This window comes from Rosa chinensis, chromosome 3 (genome assembly GCF_002994745.2).
Source record: "Rosa chinensis cultivar Old Blush chromosome 3, RchiOBHm-V2, whole genome shotgun sequence".
Lineage (NCBI taxonomy): Eukaryota > Viridiplantae > Streptophyta > Magnoliopsida > Rosales > Rosaceae > Rosa > Rosa chinensis.
The window spans coordinates 4240511-4258849 of NC_037090.1; the positions used below are offsets into that span (position 1 = coordinate 4240511).

Here is an 18339-nt window from a genome sequence, read left to right on the forward strand (position 1 = left end):
TTATATGCACTATTTTGGCGGAACCTTTGTCCACATTTCATAAATACATACACCTTGCCGACGAAATTATAGGTGAGTTTTCATGTATACAGCTCTTTCCATACGATACACTTTGCTGAGCGGGAATGTTATATAAGGTGTTTCCATATCTACATATAATTTTGGTCCATAGTCAGTTGACGCTAGCGCTAACACTGAAAGTATACCATAAAGATCCGGCCAATTGCCAGAGCAATCCATTATCAAGAAGTCCATGGAGGAAATAAAATGAACTTGTAAATTGGATTCAATTCGTTATATAAGATTTATGAGTATTGACCACATCTGACTATAACTAAATAGTATATGAAAGAAAATAGAGAATGACACCTACAAGAAGCATGGCCTTTCTCAAGCTGCACTCACCGGACAGAATTTCTTGACTATTAGATGAGCGTCACTTCAATCGTCTAAGCATACTGGTTCCGATGCTTTGGCTGCTGCAGCATGAGTGCTCATCGGATTGGCCTAGAGTCACTGTCTTGAGGGATTGTGCTATTGCAATGTTCATCACCAAGTTGAAAAGCCATCGGCAAATCCCTAGTGAAAATGATGATTGGGGTTGCTGGTTCTCTCTTCTATCCATCTTTCCACACTCTTCTGATGTGGAACCACTGATGCTTTGCTTGGTTATGTGAATCACTAGATAACTTGAGGACTAGAACAATAGGTTTCATTCCTACAAAGATATATATGTACATGGCAGAAAAGTACATATATTCCATCACATTTTCTAAACCCTGGCTTTCAAAATGTGTCACCGACTTAGAGTTAGAGTCAAAAAGTTCGTCTCCATGATCAACACGCATAGAAAGCGCACACTTAAACAACAAGCAAGAGAAGCTCAATCTTCACTCCACACACGCTTTTAAAGTGGATTCAGCTTTTGCAGTGTCACAGTTCTGAAAATTAATGTTAATTTTGGGATGAATGGAGCCCAAGGCCCAAAACCAATTTCTTTAACATTTGAGGGCATTGATTCTGGCTTTTGGAGGAGACCTAATAGAAATAGGAAATTAAATCCTGATTGGATTGGGCGAATGTGAGTTTTCCCTATTCATAGAGTAAGACTTCAGAATCTATATAAAGAGAGCTAGAGTGTTCTATGGCATATATATAATCTCTTCTTCAATTCATTGCTTCATTCCTTGCCATTATACAGTAAAATAATGGTGTTACACTCAGAGATTTCGTTCCGACGAGGCGATAAGGTAGAAGTATGTAGCAAAGTTCCGGGATATATTGGCTCTTACTTTGAGGCAACCGTAGTAGCAAACATGGGCAGCAACTATGTGGTTCAGTACAAGAGCCTAGTGGAGGAATACGACGAGTCTGTACCTTTGAAAGAGACCGTAATGGCGGACGAGGTCCGCCCTATGCCGCCGGAAGTTACTGAGGCTCCTGAGTTTCATATTGGTAACAGGGTTGATGCGTACGACCTCGACGGGTGGTGGGTTGGTACCATTTCTTCTGAGAACAATGTGTATGGTTTTCACGCTGTGTTTTTCGAAACAACCGGGGAGAAGATTTCTTACCCACTCTGGAATCTGAGAGTTCATCAAGACTGGCGCGGTGGAAAGTGGGTCGTGTCTTCCAACAACAAGAAGAAGAAGAGACTTGCTTTGCTCTTTTAGATTCCTTATTTCTTTGCACTAGTCTTTTGTTCTAGGGGTACAGAAAAATTAAGACGGGATCTTGTTGTGTACAATATAATCTAGCTAATTTCCAATACAGCGTTTAATTATGTCGTAGTTTTCAGCTTTCTTTACATTTCTTGTTCATACATTCTTGATTTGAGTTTATCATGGTAACCAGAAACACAGATAAAAAAATAAAAATAAAATAAAAAAAAGAGAGAGAGTTCCTACATATTTAGCATGGCTTTTCTGAAACTGCATCCACCGACAGAATTTCTTGACCATCAGATCATTTCAACCGTAGAAGCCATCAGATCGGATACTTTGGCTGCTGGAGCGCGAGTACTCCTCGGATCGGCCTAGTGTAACAGTCTTGTGGGATTGTTCTGCTATAATTTTCAATACCAAATTGCAGAGCCTGTGGCAAATTCCTGCTGATGATGAAGATGAAGATGATGATAGCGGTTGCTGGAATGGTCTTGCATCCATATCTTCCCAATCTTCTAATCTGAAATGAGAGAGTGCTGATTGCTTATGTGAGTACACCAAATAACTTGAGGCAATTTGGAAATGTGGGTTTCAATCCTATTTATATGAACGTGGCAGAAACATGTTATATAGGGAAAACATCACATTTTACACATTCACACGCTTTCACCGTCCATTTTCTTAAAACATTGTTTAGAATGTGAGTTTCTTTCTTTTGTAATGTATCATGTTTTTCATGAAGCAAAGGGAGTTTTTGGTACTCAAGAAATATCATTTTTTTGATACTTTACGAAAAGATGACACCATTTACTCGAAAAATAAAGATGAACACTCTCACATTCCAAAAATGTATGCATATCCTTTTTTATTTTTTTTTTTTATTTTTTATTTTTTAAATGTATGCATATCCTTGTCAAAGAAGATCTTCATCTTCATTGTGGCACTAAACTAAAGTGGAAGAGTAACACGCATAGAAAGCACACCCTTAGCCTTAGCTTGCAAGGGAAGGAGGTCCATTGGCATTTTCTGAAGTTTTAGCATTTTCCTTTCCTTTGCTTAAAAAAAAAAAAAAATCATTAACCCCCTCATTGCGCCCATAAAAACTGCAATAAAGAGAAGCATCTCATTTATGAAGAAAACCAGAGAGAATTGAAAAGAGAGAGAGCTCAGGAGATATTTTTCATTCCACTCTAAAATCTGTTACAACAGATCGTATATATATATACACAAAATATCTGTAACCTAATTCCTAAAAGGCTAAAACCATTTACATAATTCTAGAAGGAATAACAGAATTGCTATGGTTTTCTAGAAGAAGCTATAACAGAGTGACTGGAGCTGTGGATCACATTTTCTTTGCCTTCATGAGGTGTGATCTGGTGTGACTGCAGCTTATGATCAATAATTCATCCATTTGTTACAATCGAATAGATTTTCAATTAGCAATGAGTAGACTGTAGCAGATCATATCCAATTACACTAAGATATAATGTCATTCAACCACACCATTAGTTTTGCAACGAAGTCATATCCGATGCAACATCTACAATGAAACTATGTTTCTTCACAACACCCAATAGCTAAATAATTACTGATGCAATATCTACAATGAAACTATGTTTCTTCACAACACCCAATAGCTAAATAATTACAGATAGAACAGAGAACAATCTAGCACAGCAGCACCATCAGTTGTAGTTATGATTCACAAATGTAGCCATCTTCTTGCTCAAATCAGAACCCACCTTCAGAATTGATGATCTCAGAGGGATTTGCTCATTGCTTGGTGGCTCTAACGAATTCCACTTTTCGTTTGATTTGCTCTTTTTTCTTTTCAACTTCAGAGTTTTTTCCATATCCTCGACTTCATCATTTATGCTGACTGTTTTCCTTAGAGGTTTTTCTTGAGAAGCAATTGATGATATTTGATCTTCTATTTCCTCTTTAATAACATCTGGACAAGAAGACGGGGGATTCGGGTGTACTTTTCCATTGCATTTAGTTCCAGCTTCATTAAGAACAGCATCCTCAGGAGGAATTGAGGGTAAGCCTTGAATCATTGGAGGGCCTAAATTCACACTCTTGAAGGCTGGTGAGGCTAGGCTTCTCATGATGAAGTTGTAGAGCCTTTTGCAAATGCCTAGCGATTGAAGATGCTCTTCTCTGCCATCCATTTGTTGAATTTCTTTCCCTCTAAAATAATTTTGAGCGATGTAATACGAACACAAACTATGAGTACCATAATTTGAAACTATGATGAAGAGAATGGTGTCTGTATGTGGATTCTATTCTTACGAGTTGTAATTTTGAAGTTTGAAGTAAGGTATCCTATTCTTAAAAGAACAAACAAACAATCAAAATCTCTCACAAAGTTTTTGGAATGAATAATACCAAAAGTGGGATTACCCTGTCACAAAGCTACTGAAAAACTTAATGCGACATGAAAGAAAATACCAACCAAGGCATTGCTTGCAAGTTATTTTCAACTACTGTAGAGGGTTTACTTAATGAAATGAACTCCCCTTGTACAAACCTATCATAGCATATACCTGAGGATAATGAACAGTACTGCTTCCAAAACAAAAACAATGATTTCTGAAGAATTGCAGACAAATGGTACAAAAATGACTGTTAGATTTTTCCACAAATGGTACAAAAATGACTGTTAGATTTTTCTAAAGGGAAAGCTGTAAGTGCTAGTTGGGTTAAGATTTGAATCCAAATACTCAAATCAAAACTGAGATATCAATCATATCAACAGTTGACGAAACTGGGCAACACGCATTTATTTTATCATCAACATGGTAGATCTTTTAGGGAAGTATAACTTGCTTAGAGAGTAATCCTCCCACAAAGACGCCAGAAAGATTTAGGATGGAAGAGAGACTTTTCAAATACCCAGATATCACGGACAAGAACCTACAAAGCACAGTAAAAGAATGAGTTACGCCATAGTAGTTTTGGTGTTGCTGATAAATACATCTCATGCATAGGACTGCTATATTACAAGTGTGGTGCTCTGTCAGGCAATGAGCTCTAGCTCAAGTGGCATTGGAATAAGAAGAGGAAGGCGTAGAAACAGAGGTTGAACAAGTCTCAGCATAAGAAAATGTCCGATGACATAAATATGAAATAAGCTAGATAACCAAGGACATCAATATTAATACCTCCTTAGATTTATCTCCAGCAACAACAGAACCCTTTGAGTCATATGCTTCAAACTTCTGCCAAGAACAAAAGGAAGTAGAATTATCATTAGATAAATCTTCGAATTAAAAGCAGCTAGTTATGAACAGACAAACACAAACCCCAAGTTCAACCATACAATGAGAGGAAGTACCATCAAGAAGATAAAACATGGTAGCGATCATTTAACAAAACTGACGTAGACGAAGCCTAACCACCTAGGTAAAATTAGGATTTTTCGGAATTTATTTTGTTTTGATTATTTTAGAGCTTTTATTTGGTCCGTCTTGATTGTGAAGATTTCATAAAGGTACAGTTTCCTTTTGGATTTGAACCCAGTTTCCTTATCTGATCTTTAGAAATAGCCCATGAGGCAACTCCTGTAGGTGGTTGATCAATAGAGAGAATACTGCAGCCCTTGCTCTCCTCCTCCCTCTTTCTTCTATCCCACTGTTTCCTCCTGATCCTACTTTACATGTAAATCCCTTTGTTAAATGATTATGATGTTACCTATATATTCCAGCAACCTTATCTTCAAAGCATTAGCATACATCATATTAATATTGAATTACACATGATAATACATACACTATTCCTCATTCCATATGCTTTATATTCTTGCCAGATACCTAACTCTCACAACTCACTGCTCTGCCGACAACGTTGAATGGCCACAGAATGTTAAACTATAGTGAGTGGGAGCACTTAATCCTGAACACTGGTTCTGAATATGTAACTCATTCAAAACATATAGGACAGCTGATCAAAGAAGAAAAGATTGCGGTGGTCAGTTTACCTGCTTTGACAGAAACTCAAGTGTAAGCTGTATAAACACCTTTTCAAGATCTTTTGGATCAACACCAATCTGTAATGAGGAGAAAAGGGATAAGGCAAAGAAGATAGCTGGGAATGCGGAGAAGGCCAACAGAAGTGCAACCATAAGGAACATTTCTCAAGCTCCTAATCTAGAAGTCAGCATTAAGAATTCACTCATTTTGGAAGATTTAGAGTAGATCTAGATGCTAACAATATACATGCAGATAAGTAAGCCATCCCAGCATTTTGAATCTTCTTTTCTATTTTATTAAAGTGCTTAGATAGAATAAAAAATATAATAAGTTTGACAGAAACTTGCCAGTCGTGCTCGCAAGGTGCGTATTTTTACAATTGGCTCCACCATTTCCCAATAAACCTTACTCCATATGGATTCTCTCTGTTTTATTTCATTCTTTAGTTCCTGGAAAATGGAAAGATATAGATAATGTCTCAGAACTTTAATGCCATTTCCTTTACATCAAGAAAGCAGTGATACAGCAGATAGTATTTCGAACAGAAAGCTTAACAGTAAATCAAAAGAACAGAAGCATACAGAATACATTTTCTCCGTAACTGCTTTCCTTAAAGTGTTTTTGTCTCCAGTTGCCAATAGAGTATTTATCTGGATAAGAAGGTTAATTAATGAGTGAAAGGAAGTAAGAGTACAGCCCAACTGAAAGAAGCAATAAAAAATTGAAAATTGAAAAGCGAGAACAGAAGATGAACATACCTCCTTGTATACATTGATTGCTTCTTTGTAGAATAGATTCTTTGAATATCCCGACTTTCTTAATTTATTAATAGCATAAGCACTTTTAAGCTGAAAATTGGAAAAACAAAAGTATCAGAATCTAAGATGTCAAGAAAAGAAATTAGGCCTCAACTGACCAAAGTAGTAATAATTAAGTGTTTTTAATCTGCATCTAAATTCTTGATGGCTCGCATTCCTCCAATACCACAGTAACCTAAATAAATGACAGAGAATGGCAAGATATAGTCATCTAAGCAAACAAACAGTAGTACAGGCATCAAACCAGAACATGAAATGGAGTGGGATGGATTTTCAAAACAAAAGAGAGGGGATGGAGGACATCCATGAAAGATTAGAAGAGAAAAGCTTTCATAAATATAAGTGTTATAATCAATGAAACAAGGTTGTTCATTTTAAGCTGAATCTAGAGCATCACCTCTAAAATTATATCTTCTTTTGTTCTTCTCCAGCCACTTCTAGTGAACCATCTGATACATACAACATCAGGTAGTTCATGAAAAATGACAAGTAATCAAATTTGACAGTTGCATAGGGAAACTGAAGCTGAGAGAGTTCAGTGAAATTCTACAACCATATTCTTTAAAAAGAAAGCAAATTGGACCACAAACGTCTGTGTGAGTGTGTGTGTGTGTGTGTGTGTGTGTGAGTATACATATAGCATAAAGAAATAAGACAACTCAAGATAACCAAAACCGGTTTCCATTACCTGAATAAGCACGGGGAAGAGAGACAGCATACAACAAGTTCTGGTAGTACAACTAAAATTTGATGGTTACTAAATAAAAGAGATTCTATCTCCAACCTAGTGAAAACAAAACTACATAAAACTGCTACCAACTCTCAGTTGAGTTCCATTACCATGAAGGCTTACTCTAATTACAACAATTTTGAAGATCAATAAAAGAAATTACTAACCTCTGGAAAAATGGAACCTTTTCACGAGGTGCATAAGGCTCATAGATAAATCCTGGGCTTGTCATGGAAACTCTAAGTGCTCCCTGCATATATCATAAGGTAAGCATACATGTCATGGTTGCTTGTCTGGAATACGAGACAGACTAGACAACTAGAAGTTCAGTGGTTCTCTTGAATAATAGCACAAGATGACAATCACACCTCTAACCCTTTACAGTGAAGTTCACCAGTTCCTTCAGTAAAGTACTAATGGAAAATATACTAACAAGAAAAACTGAATTGGAAGATTTGCGGTGTGAACCGGGCAAATCGATAAACATACCATTTGTCTTGCTTGGGCAGGTGCTTTTACTTGTGTGGATAGCAACCTTTTATCATTCAAGAAGATTGGCAACTCGACAGCCTGAATACAAGAAAAACACATAACGAAAAGAAATGATCAATGACTTGTAACATTCATCATTTCATAAATCATTTCAGGCGCACCAACACGTTCGTTACAGACACATAATCAAAAACTAGCATTTTCAATCAAATTGTTCAAGTTATAAACTCTAGAAATTTACCATTGCAGAACGCAGCGTCATAGCATTTCTACAAGTCCAAGGAAGTGCTCCATTGCCCTTATATAAGCTTGAGTACATGTTCCGGCTATTAAGTTCGGCCACTGATCACAAAGTAAACTATTTTAACTTTTAAATGCCAAGCCAGAAATTTACAGTAAGTAATCAATTCATGAACATCTCTAATAGAAAATTACCATTTGAAATACCAGTTCCGTAGCTTCTTGAGCATCCAAGACTGAAAATTTAACAATACCATCATCATAAAGCTAATTGGGTCACATAAATAACAACCTCAAATACTAAACAGAGGCATTTTCATTCATTTTCGATAAGAAAGATGAAATCTTTAAGTCAAATTTCCTTCATTTCATCCAAACTATTTCAGAGCCGGGCATTAACCCATTTCATTATACTCACGGATACGAAGATTCTTGAATCTGGGTCGCACGCAAGAGAACACGAATCGTGTTTGAGCTTCTGAAAGCCATCATTCATCACAAATCTTCAAGACCCCAATTTGATTTTGTATAAACGAACATGGAGATCGACAAAACTGAGAGAGAGGTTTTTGGTGTTTCGTTTAAGGTTTAAGGAGGAACTATATGGTGCTTCGCAGTGGGGATGGATATCCTGGGTATCTCTGGGCTTTGTTAATTGGGGCTTCTTATTTTGGGCTGAGTAGCTTGGGCTGGTTGAAATCATTCTCATGCAAATGTCACTGTGGGAAATTTTTGTAAGAAATCGATGAACCTTTTAAGAACGCAAGAAGCATGAATCTGTTGTACTTCTTCATCTGGTAACAATAGTGAAGAGAATTCGGGCAAATAATCTTGTTAATGAAGGATGATAGCTATAGATAATATATATAACAAACTTACTAGTTATAAGTAAATGAAACGTTTTAGAACTTTGGATAGAATCTCTCAATAATGAGATATTCTTTGCTTGAAAATTTTGAAATATTCAAGTATACAAGGAGGTCACCGTATTTAACTCAAATTTTTTCATGCTTAATTACAAGAATATGGATAAAGCTATTATATTGATCTGCTTAAGTGTTGTTAGGAGCTACCCTTTTTTTCTTTTTTAAAATAAGGGCTGTATGGCTGCCCTCAAGCCTTAATTGATGAAACTGATGAATACACAGAGAGGGGATATAGTGCCTAAAGCCCATATTACAATACGCAGCAAGAGGACCTCCCGAATAATAACAGGAGTCTCTACAACAACAATATTTTCAAACATGCACCAATAGCAAAGAGCTACATCTTATATTTGAATGATGAGGCCCTTTTGGATAGTTGATATATTGAAATTTTATATTGCATCACAGATCTCACGCGTATATTTTGACTACCAGCATCAGCCATGTACTCCGATCTTTACAAATTAAGAACATGGAAACTCTACTAATATATGTAATTTAAATTTCGCATCAATATGAATGTTGTTCATATGACAGTTAAATATATATTTAACCGTTGGTTTCAAGTAGTTTGTTCTTCTTCATTTGCACCACTCGGTGAACCAGGAACGAAGGGAACAAATCCCCGTCCACCAAACACCGGTCTCATGAACTTGTCATCAAATTTTCTCCAAAAATGGTGCACAGTATAAGTCGTATGAGTCATCAGCAACCTGAAGCTACTTTTCCTTTGACTTGGCTGACTGTTGCCTTCTTCGCTTGGATCACCGGTTTCTAGGAACAATAGCCTCAAGTCTTCTAGACTTGGACTATCAGTTGCATCCGAAATATTGTGGTTTGCATGTCTCGGCAGTACAGCTTCAATTAACGGCTTTGTTATCGAGCCAAATACCTGTTTCAATGGGGAAAAGAACGTTAAGTCACTAATTTGACAAGCTCAATGACCAAGTCGCATAAATAAACTTAAGCATACATACCACTGTGCTGAATAGAACAACAATTATTGTGGAGGTGATCATCCGTGCATTATCTTGCACTGATGACGTCGTGGACTCTGAAAACTACAATTGTAGATTGTACAAAGTCGGTACATCAGTATATGAACCAAATATCTTGAGTTTTTAGGACTTGAAGAAGGATAAGCAGAACTTACTTGGTTGTATGACAAAGCAATAGTAACTGCACCTCTCATTAGGCCTGCCCACCACATTATGAACTGAGATGTTCAAGTAGTTAGGAAACACATGGTGAATTTGGGGGAGAAGTAAGGTGCTTAACCAAGTTCTAAAGTGATTAAACCTGTTGACGGAATTTGATTTTAGTGCTTTCTCTCTTCTTGCAGCAATTTGAAATGTTTGCGATCGGGAATATGAATGCTGCCCTTCCGATTAATACAAGTGCAAACAAAATCGAACTGACACCAATTGAAATTCCTGGACTGAACCAAAGAGAACTTTACAAGTCAGGCAAGTAGTTTTTAATATTACAACTTATTTTTGAAGTTTTCGACGTATAGTAAGAGTAGTTAGCAATAAAGACCGATATACCTTGCTTTGCTGGATTTCCATTTGTCAATGTCCATGGCATCCATACCAACATAGAGGAATATAAAGGTTTCTGAAATGAATGACATTGTTGCAAATGCATGCCTGAAACCATCAAACAATATGCAGATTACAATCTAAATATTGGAAAAAATAGATTTATCTTTTCAAACTCATACTTATGATGAGATTAGTGGTTTCAACCAGCTAGTTTCGAGCTTGTAGGCCACTGTTTCTGCTAACAGAAATGATTCTGATACCAAAACAATGAAAAGTGGGTTCTGTTCTTACTTGGTTGTTATCCTTGAGCTTTCTGTAACATTGTGCCATGTGTAATGTGACATTACTATGCCACAAAAGAAAACTGTCAAAATTCCACTGAGACTCAAAAGCTGCAAACAAACAAATTTATTAAGTCATAAATCAGTTCCTTTGTAATAGTCTTCTGCATTTACTTAAAACCTTCATAAGGTCCAAGTAGAAGTTGTAGTTATCCATATTCTGTTTTAGGGTACCTCAGCCAACATGTATGACAAATAAGCCATAAGCATCATGAGAGCAACTTCACGATCTGTAGAATGCCTGTTGCCAAGAGAATCATAAATTCATAATGTCAGGGAAATTGGTTAAGTATAGTTCCACCACTTCCACAGTACAAGTCTTTCCATCCGATTGCTATTCAAATTTGCTAACTTCTCAGATGGTCATATTTTGATAAGCTTAGCTTTTGCTTAAATTTATGATAAGCACAAGAACTCAGCTGCCATTATAATTTTAGCAGATTCTAATCTTGCTGATGTCAAGTAAAAGCCAGAAACTATAATGGTAAATGTAAATGCATATGCTGAGCTTAATTATCCTCTATAAATTCATTTTCTTCCTATTCTTTGTATCTGTATTTCTATTACAATTAAAAATCTATCTCAGTTGACTGGACCATAAGTGACTATTAGTCGTGGAATATATACAGTTTATATATACACAAATGAATGCAGCACCAAACACTGGGTCAACATTCTAGAAGTATTTCCTTATACCTTCCAAAGTAAAGCGTTTTTATGATAAAAGCGCTCATAAGACCAGCCTGAAACATAGTAACGAAGCAAGTTAGAACATCCCAAACTTAGTAATAAGTGCTCAATTTTCTCCCAATCATAACATCATTAGTAGAAAATTGAGCTTCAATTTCATGATTTAGTCCAAAGTGAGTTCTCAAATCAAGGTATAAGCAAAACAACCAATAATCTACAACTTACTGCTATACCAAGAAGAGTGCTGGTGAAGAAGAGGTAAAGAAAAGTGCCTAATAATTTCAAGGCTGTAAGACCACTGACGTTCCTCACGTCTAGTGATTGTACTGCATTGAAGAGCACGATAGAGGTAGCATCATTCACTACTCCCTCCCCGAATACGACACTGTAGAGAAAGGGAGTGTCATCTTGACTAAGAACCTTTAACATGAGAAAAACCATCACGCCAGTTACAAGTCAGTTCATGAAACATGTATTTAGACTGAGATTATAAGGTTACCTGCAGTGTACAAACTGAATCCGTTGCTGACAATATGGCACCAACAGCTGCACACATAAGAAAGCAGAAAATTTCAAAAACGACAATCACAGAACCATCAAGATAAAAATAGTAAGATAAATTTTTGTTACCTAGGTAATCTCGAATGGTCAGAGTTGTGAAACCAAATCTACTGAAAACTAAAGAGGCACCTGCAAATTTTTCCAGACATTTATTATAACTTCATAAGAGAATTCAGTTAAACAAATCAAGTAAATATTCAATGATATGGAGGTCTTACACTCTTACCTAGTGATATGAGGCAGAAAGAAATTACTGTACCAACTATACCAAACAGCAAAATTGTTGTGAAATTCTTGAAAAATTGCTTTTTCTTGACCTGAAAACTGAACCACAATTAAAAATTCTGATGATTAGGAGCCAATTCTGATCATATCTCGAAATAAAGGGAAAAACCATAACGAATTTCAAGTTTTGCAGTCAAAATTCAAGCAATTCAAAGATCTCGAACTTTCATTATAGAAATTTCAAAACCCAAATCAGATATTATGCGTATCTTCATTGAGCATTGCCTTGAAATTGGACCTGCGTAGAATTGAGATCGAGTTCATACCCAGCATTGAAAATGATTGGAGGAAGTAAATAAAGGAAGAACAAGTCCTCATTGAAGATCAAAATTTGTGAACTCTCGAACTGAGTAACCAGCAACACCACTAGTCCAGCAATCAAGCCCTGTAAACTTAACAAATTAAAAGAAAGAAACCCAGAATTCTGTTAGAGTGCGTGTGTGTGTGTGTGCATGTGTGTGTGTTTATGCATAAAGGGTATGCATTTACTGACCAAAAGAAGGGCGGTGATGGATTCATTAGCCCAACGATGCTCTTCCAACAAATGACCGATTATGATACAGAGGCAGAGGAGTGCGAAGAAGACAGTGAGTGCAATCACGGTGGAGGTGTCGAGAAATGTATCCTTGAGTTTCTGAATGGTTTCAAGAACTGCCATTTCTGGATTTGGGTAGCTGAGTTTGGCATTCACGTTTGTGGGTACGGGAAAAGAGACAGATTGGACCGAGAATATGTTGAAGGTTCTTGAAGAAAGAATGAAGTACGTGGATGATTTTTTGCTTTGAATTTAAGACCCGGAGTCTGTACCTTAAAAAATTGGAGGGAAGAATGGTAGTTGATGAGGTTTGGGCTCTGTGCAAGCACATCTACCTTTACTGCTGCACCCTGCCAAGTGGACTACACCATCAGTGACTTCAAGAGGGTTGCAATTTGCAAATTCCAACTGATGTTGGTGTTTTTGTTTTTTTTTTGTGACATACTAACTGAAGAACCATATAACCTACTCTTCGACCTAGTTTGCTTCACAGAAATTAAGTATTAAGAAAGAAAAGTCGTTTATTTTTTGCGTTTGGAATGTAATAGAAAATAAAATATTTTTCTAAAATAAAGAAAAATATGAGGGAAAATATAACGAATCATTTTCCCTCTATTTCCTTTCATTTATTACTCACGACACATAAATAATTTCCATTAATTATAAAGTTTTTAATAATTTTTCACATGTAACCAAACATCCGAACATAAAGTTACATTAGGGGCCGTGGCATGTTACGTCGGTGAGCCGTAGCCTGTTTATTAGCTAGTCTAACACCGTAAATGTCATGAGTTCAAATCTCACTGACATCAGAGGTGGGGTTGCGAGTTACATTGTCATTAGAATTAAAAAAAAATCAGAATGAAAAGACAAAGAAATTATTTTATTTTTCACGAACCAAACGAGACATTATCCCAGCTCCTCGATTAAGTTGTCAAAATTACAACTCCTTGACAATAAACTTTATTATCTAAGGCATTTTTAACTTTGCTTTAAGATGTGCTCATATCACATATCGACATGTATTTAGAAGCTTTTTTTTTTTGCTAGAAAATTGTTGCTCAAATGGTCATTTAGTTGGAAACAAATTTTGGGAAGATTGTATTTCCCCCTTCTGCTTGTAATGCCTTGCTGTTAGATTAGTTAGGTGCAGGTTGCATTCCTTAGGAGATTTGCCTCGGAGTCTTCTTTTCTTGTTTCATAACTAAGAAAAAAAAACATCTATTCAAATAATATAAATCCAAAATTACTACACATTTTTAGAAAAAAGATGTGTTAATTTTTTTTTATGACAAAAAGACGTGTTAATTGATGAAAGAAGTTGGATACCTTTCTAGATTTGTCTGATTTGAATTATGATCGATGTGGATAGGTTATGTCACACTTCATGTAGTTTAGAAAATTATTGCTCAAGATGGTCATTTAGTTGGAATTTCCCCATTATGCTTCCTAATGCCTTGTTGTTAGATTAGTTAGGTACAGGTTGATGTACAATCTACATGAGCTGTGATACATGTGAGAGTAGTATTGAATAATAGGATCTCATATCTGAAAATGAAAATTATTTTGAGCATTCAGTTAAAAATACTTAAATTTTTACATTTAGGAGATCATACTTTTAAATTTTATCAGGAGAAGTAGGTAGTTAATTTCTGAATATAATAAGTTTTCTAATTAATTATTTATATTTATTTAATTTTTGACAATTTTATTCCTGACAATTAGAAATATATATAAACTTGTCGGTGATCCGTGACTTGTTGGTTAGCTAGCCTAACTAATACTGTAGAGGTCACGGGTTCAAATCTCACTGACATCAGGGATGGGATGGGGTTGAGAGTTATATTGTCGTCCATAGTAAAAAAAAAAAAATATATATATATATATATAAACTTATTTAATATTCTAGGGGTATCAAAATAAAAAATTTAGGGCGAGTAAGACACCTTCCCAACTCCTGGCTTTGGGTAATCTATGTATAGTGTATACCTTCTATCCTGGAGTGCCCCTCGTTTCCAGTTTGTCCCGACCAGTGTAGGTCTGGGTATAGCAGGACTTGAACCTGCGACTCGTATGGATCGATCAAAAAATTGGAAGTCAAACAGAACGCATCACATCTATACGTACTCTATCCTAGAGAGAGCCACAGCTTTTGTTGAGCTTGAAAAAGACGGCTCTTAAAAACTGAGGCGCTATCACCCTTATGATAGGTAGCCAGCCAGACCCCAGACATGAGGACATGCATGGTATATCTGTTGGGATGCTACTCGTACCAGAAACCCTTGAGCTTCACATAGACGCTCATGGCTCCAGCCAGGCGACTCTAGCTAGGTCGCCGTAGAATATTTCAAATCAAATCAGCATGTGCCAGATTTGCAGGTCCCGCCTTCATTGGATCTTACTTACTCTCTGTTCATGAATGATTACGATGGTTATATCGATCTCGTCCTCAAAGCATCAAAACTAAGGACTTAGCTAGCTATCTGCTCTATTCATGTGCCTTTAATTTTGATTTTCATGGTTTATGTTATTTTAGGGGTTTTTTTTTTAAATGTACTTTTACTAATCGAAAAAAATTGAGGACTTAACTTAATTTCACTCTCTTAAATATCTTCTCAAATTAGAAGATGGATTCAACAAAGTCCCACACGTCATGTGGCTAGGGCTACCTACCTAGATTGCTCATCGCTCAAAGCCTTGAGGTTTGGTTTCGTTTGGTAGACATACAATCATACATAATACATAAAAACAAGCTTGAGCTACAGTAATTTCATTGGCTAGAATAATTTCTGATTGATACAAGTCTCGAATTTTGCTAGTCATTGTTGGAAATGGAGACCCTGATTCATACAGTCATGCTTATATTTGTTTCTGAAAAGAAAAATATAAATTAGTTCAACGATCTCAAATGAAGTGTCGATCAATTCAGTGATCTCAAATCAAATCATACAGAGCAATTCAGTGATCTCAAATCAAATCATACAGAGCTTCTTTATAATATCATAACTAATTATATTCTTTTAGATCAATTTGTGGGTTTGAAGAATGAAGATGCTCAACAACTACAAGTCAACAAACAAATATATCTTATTTATAAGCTCAATCGAAGATGTGGATCGCAATTTTTTTTTTTTTAAATATTAGTTTACCAATATTAGAAACTAAATCAAGGGATTTGGATTTGCAATAGTGCTTTCCAAGTACAATTAGTTTGCGCTTAATCATATTATTGGCCACAATGCAACGTACTCCCCTCCAAGGCTACTCCAATTTCCGTTCAACTGTGGAGTAGTTTGTTATTATTCACAAATGTCGATCGCCTCAAATAATCCGAGGTATTAACAATCCTAACAAGAAAACTAAAGCATGCAAACTTTTACATCTTGCATGCAGAAAGAAAGAACCATAAATTTACATCCACCCAATTCCTAAAAATCGACTAGCGCCTCGATTAGTTCTCTGGCACCCTCCAATTTTTCTTTGGATTAAGTTGAATATTGATGGTCTTGCAAAGGATAATTCAGGACCTGCAGCTTGTGGTGGTGTGTTTCGTGACACCCATGGTCATTACATTGGCAGTTACTGTCAAGAATTGGGACACAAATTTACCTTCTACTCAGAGCTTATGGGTGTGATCATTGGGATTGAATATGCCTTCCAGCATGGTTGGCGATGTCTCTGGCTTGAATGTGATTCGACTAGCGTAATTGCATGCATCAAATCCTCATCTTTTGTTCTACCTTGGCCGCTTCGAATTGTATGGCTTACTTGCTTAGCACGTATTAAAGCAATGACCTTTCATTGTTCTCATATTCTTCGGGAAGGAAATACAGTGGCTGATAGAATGGCAAACATGGGCTTACTTTCTCCATCCCTGATATGGCATGTTTCTCCTCCGCCTAATATATCTCCTTATCTTCGTATGGATGATCTGGGATTCCCTTACCTTCGCCATGTTTAATTCTCTTTCTTGCATAGGTTGGTGTTGGGCTTGTTTTAACATTGGCTACTATATTTTCTACATTCCTTATAATGCAAATGTTGGTCGCTATTACTTGGACATTGGTTTCATTACGAAGCTGGGTGCTGATGCATGGCTTCTCTTGGCAGATAGTGCAATTTTTGTTTTTTCTTCCATTGTTTTGCTTTGCAAGTTGTTTATAATTATTTGGAAGTTGGAAAAATTTGAGGTTCTGCTTCAATTTTTTCACTTCGTTTTGTCTTTCTTCTAGCTTTTGGGGTAAGGTTTATGTCCCCCCTTCTTTAGGTTGTATTTTCTTTTTATATTATTAATAAAATAAAAATAAGGGGACAGGCGGTGGGTTCCCAGAGTGTGGCAAACCCCTCTCCTTCGGGATAGAGGGTGAGACTTGTTCCCTACATCGTTTGCCTTTGAGAAGCTAATATCGCCTAATCCTTTATTCATTAAAAAAGAATCATAAATTTATCTACCTTGATCATCTGGGACCCTTTCTCTCTTTAATATAAACTAATAAAAAGAAGAGAGAAGTACAATACATTATATTTGGTGAGAAAATGCATTTGAGATATCTGTAGTTTGGAGAAAGCTCTCATCTTCAAACGTATAATTGTTAAAATACATCCTAAAATTAACAACTATTGTCAATATACATATACATTCTGAACTTGCAATTGCAAAAATTAACCCCCTAAACTTGGTGAAAACTGCTGATATGCATATTTAATTTAGGGGGTAATATGACTATTTTTAATCCATATATAAGGGTTAACTGACCATTTAATTTATATTTATTTATTTGAATCATAAAAATAAAAAATAAAAAAGCTTTATTTTTTAGGGCTAAATATTGTTTAGTTCCCTGTGGTATACGCCAAACATCGATTAAGTCTATCTTCTCGTCCAATAGGTCCCTCCGTCGGGATTCCGTCAATTTCAGACATTAAGTGGGGCTCACATGGAAGTGAAATTTCCAAAATGACTCTGGCTCTTTAATAATTAATTCCCTCCCAATTCTCTCTCTCTCTCTCTCTCTCTCTATTCTGTAAACTTCGAGTTCTCAGAGCTGCAAGCATTCAAAATTGGATTCGTCATAATCGCAAATTTTAAATTTCATCAACAAAGTGAATTCCACACCTGTAAACGAACCAAACAAGTCCAAACAAACAAGCTGCACAACCGTATGAACCACACCTGCAAACGCGTCCTCCCAATCCCTGGCGACGGAATCACCTGCGCTGGAAGCTTGGACAACTGAATCCCTGGCGACGGAATCACCTGCGCTGGAAGCTTGGACAACTAAATCACCGGTGACGGAAGCTTATCGCACCGCACATGTACACCCTCAAATCTAAACTCCATCCCTCTTTCACACACCACATCGCCGCAACTTCATCAAAAATCAAAAACAGAAAACCAATTCAAATGCAACTCCAATCTCACAATCGCATTGCCAAATCCACCCACATTCGCCAAAGCCCAAATTCAGAAACAGAACAAAGAATCGAACTTTGAAAGCCCAAATTCAGAAACAGAAGAAAGAAGCAAACTTTGACAGAA

At 36.4% G+C, this 18339-nt stretch overlaps 3 protein-coding genes across 4 annotated transcripts; 1 reads left to right on the forward strand and 2 right to left on the reverse strand.

Annotated features, from left to right (window-relative positions):
- The first annotated feature begins 1316 nt into the window (after positions 1 to 1316).
- Positions 1317 to 1673, forward strand: LOC112193950 (protein AGENET DOMAIN (AGD)-CONTAINING P1). The gene has a single exon (XM_024334215.1). The coding sequence runs from the start codon at positions 1317 to 1319 to the stop codon at positions 1671 to 1673; it is 357 nt and encodes a 118-aa protein (XP_024189983.1).
- A 2467-nt stretch (positions 1674 to 4140) lies between these two features.
- On the reverse strand, positions 4141 to 8527 carry LOC112191705 (39S ribosomal protein L45, mitochondrial). 2 transcript variants are annotated; one of them, XM_024331108.2, is made up of 12 exons: positions 8337 to 8527; positions 8114 to 8154; positions 7920 to 8020; positions 7676 to 7756; positions 7354 to 7436; positions 6854 to 6905; positions 6397 to 6486; positions 6220 to 6288; positions 5986 to 6087; positions 5647 to 5715; positions 4832 to 4888; positions 4141 to 4583 (listed from the first exon to the last, which is right to left on the reverse strand). In XM_024331108.2, exons 1-12 carry the CDS (start codon positions 8408 to 8410, stop codon positions 4497 to 4499), a joined length of 906 nt encoding a protein of 301 aa, XP_024186876.1. In that variant the 5' UTR covers positions 8411 to 8527; the 3' UTR covers positions 4141 to 4496. The 2 variants fall into 2 exon arrangements, with proteins under 2 accessions (XP_024186876.1, XP_040371832.1); XM_040515898.1 differs by lacking the exons at positions 4141 to 4583; positions 4832 to 4888 and adding an exon at positions 4927 to 5316.
- Positions 8528 to 9062: 535 nt separating this feature from the next.
- Positions 9063 to 13144, reverse strand: LOC112195340 (sodium/hydrogen exchanger 1). The gene is made up of 14 exons (XM_024335758.2): positions 12759 to 13144; positions 12532 to 12650; positions 12207 to 12304; positions 12050 to 12109; positions 11919 to 11965; positions 11645 to 11839; positions 11426 to 11472; positions 10904 to 10970; positions 10680 to 10780; positions 10392 to 10493; positions 10144 to 10282; positions 9998 to 10060; positions 9822 to 9905; positions 9063 to 9736 (listed from the first exon to the last, which is right to left on the reverse strand). Exons 1-14 carry the CDS (start codon positions 12921 to 12923, stop codon positions 9407 to 9409), a joined length of 1617 nt encoding a protein of 538 aa, XP_024191526.1. The 5' UTR covers positions 12924 to 13144; the 3' UTR covers positions 9063 to 9406.
- Between the last annotated feature and the right edge of the window lie 5195 nt (positions 13145 to 18339).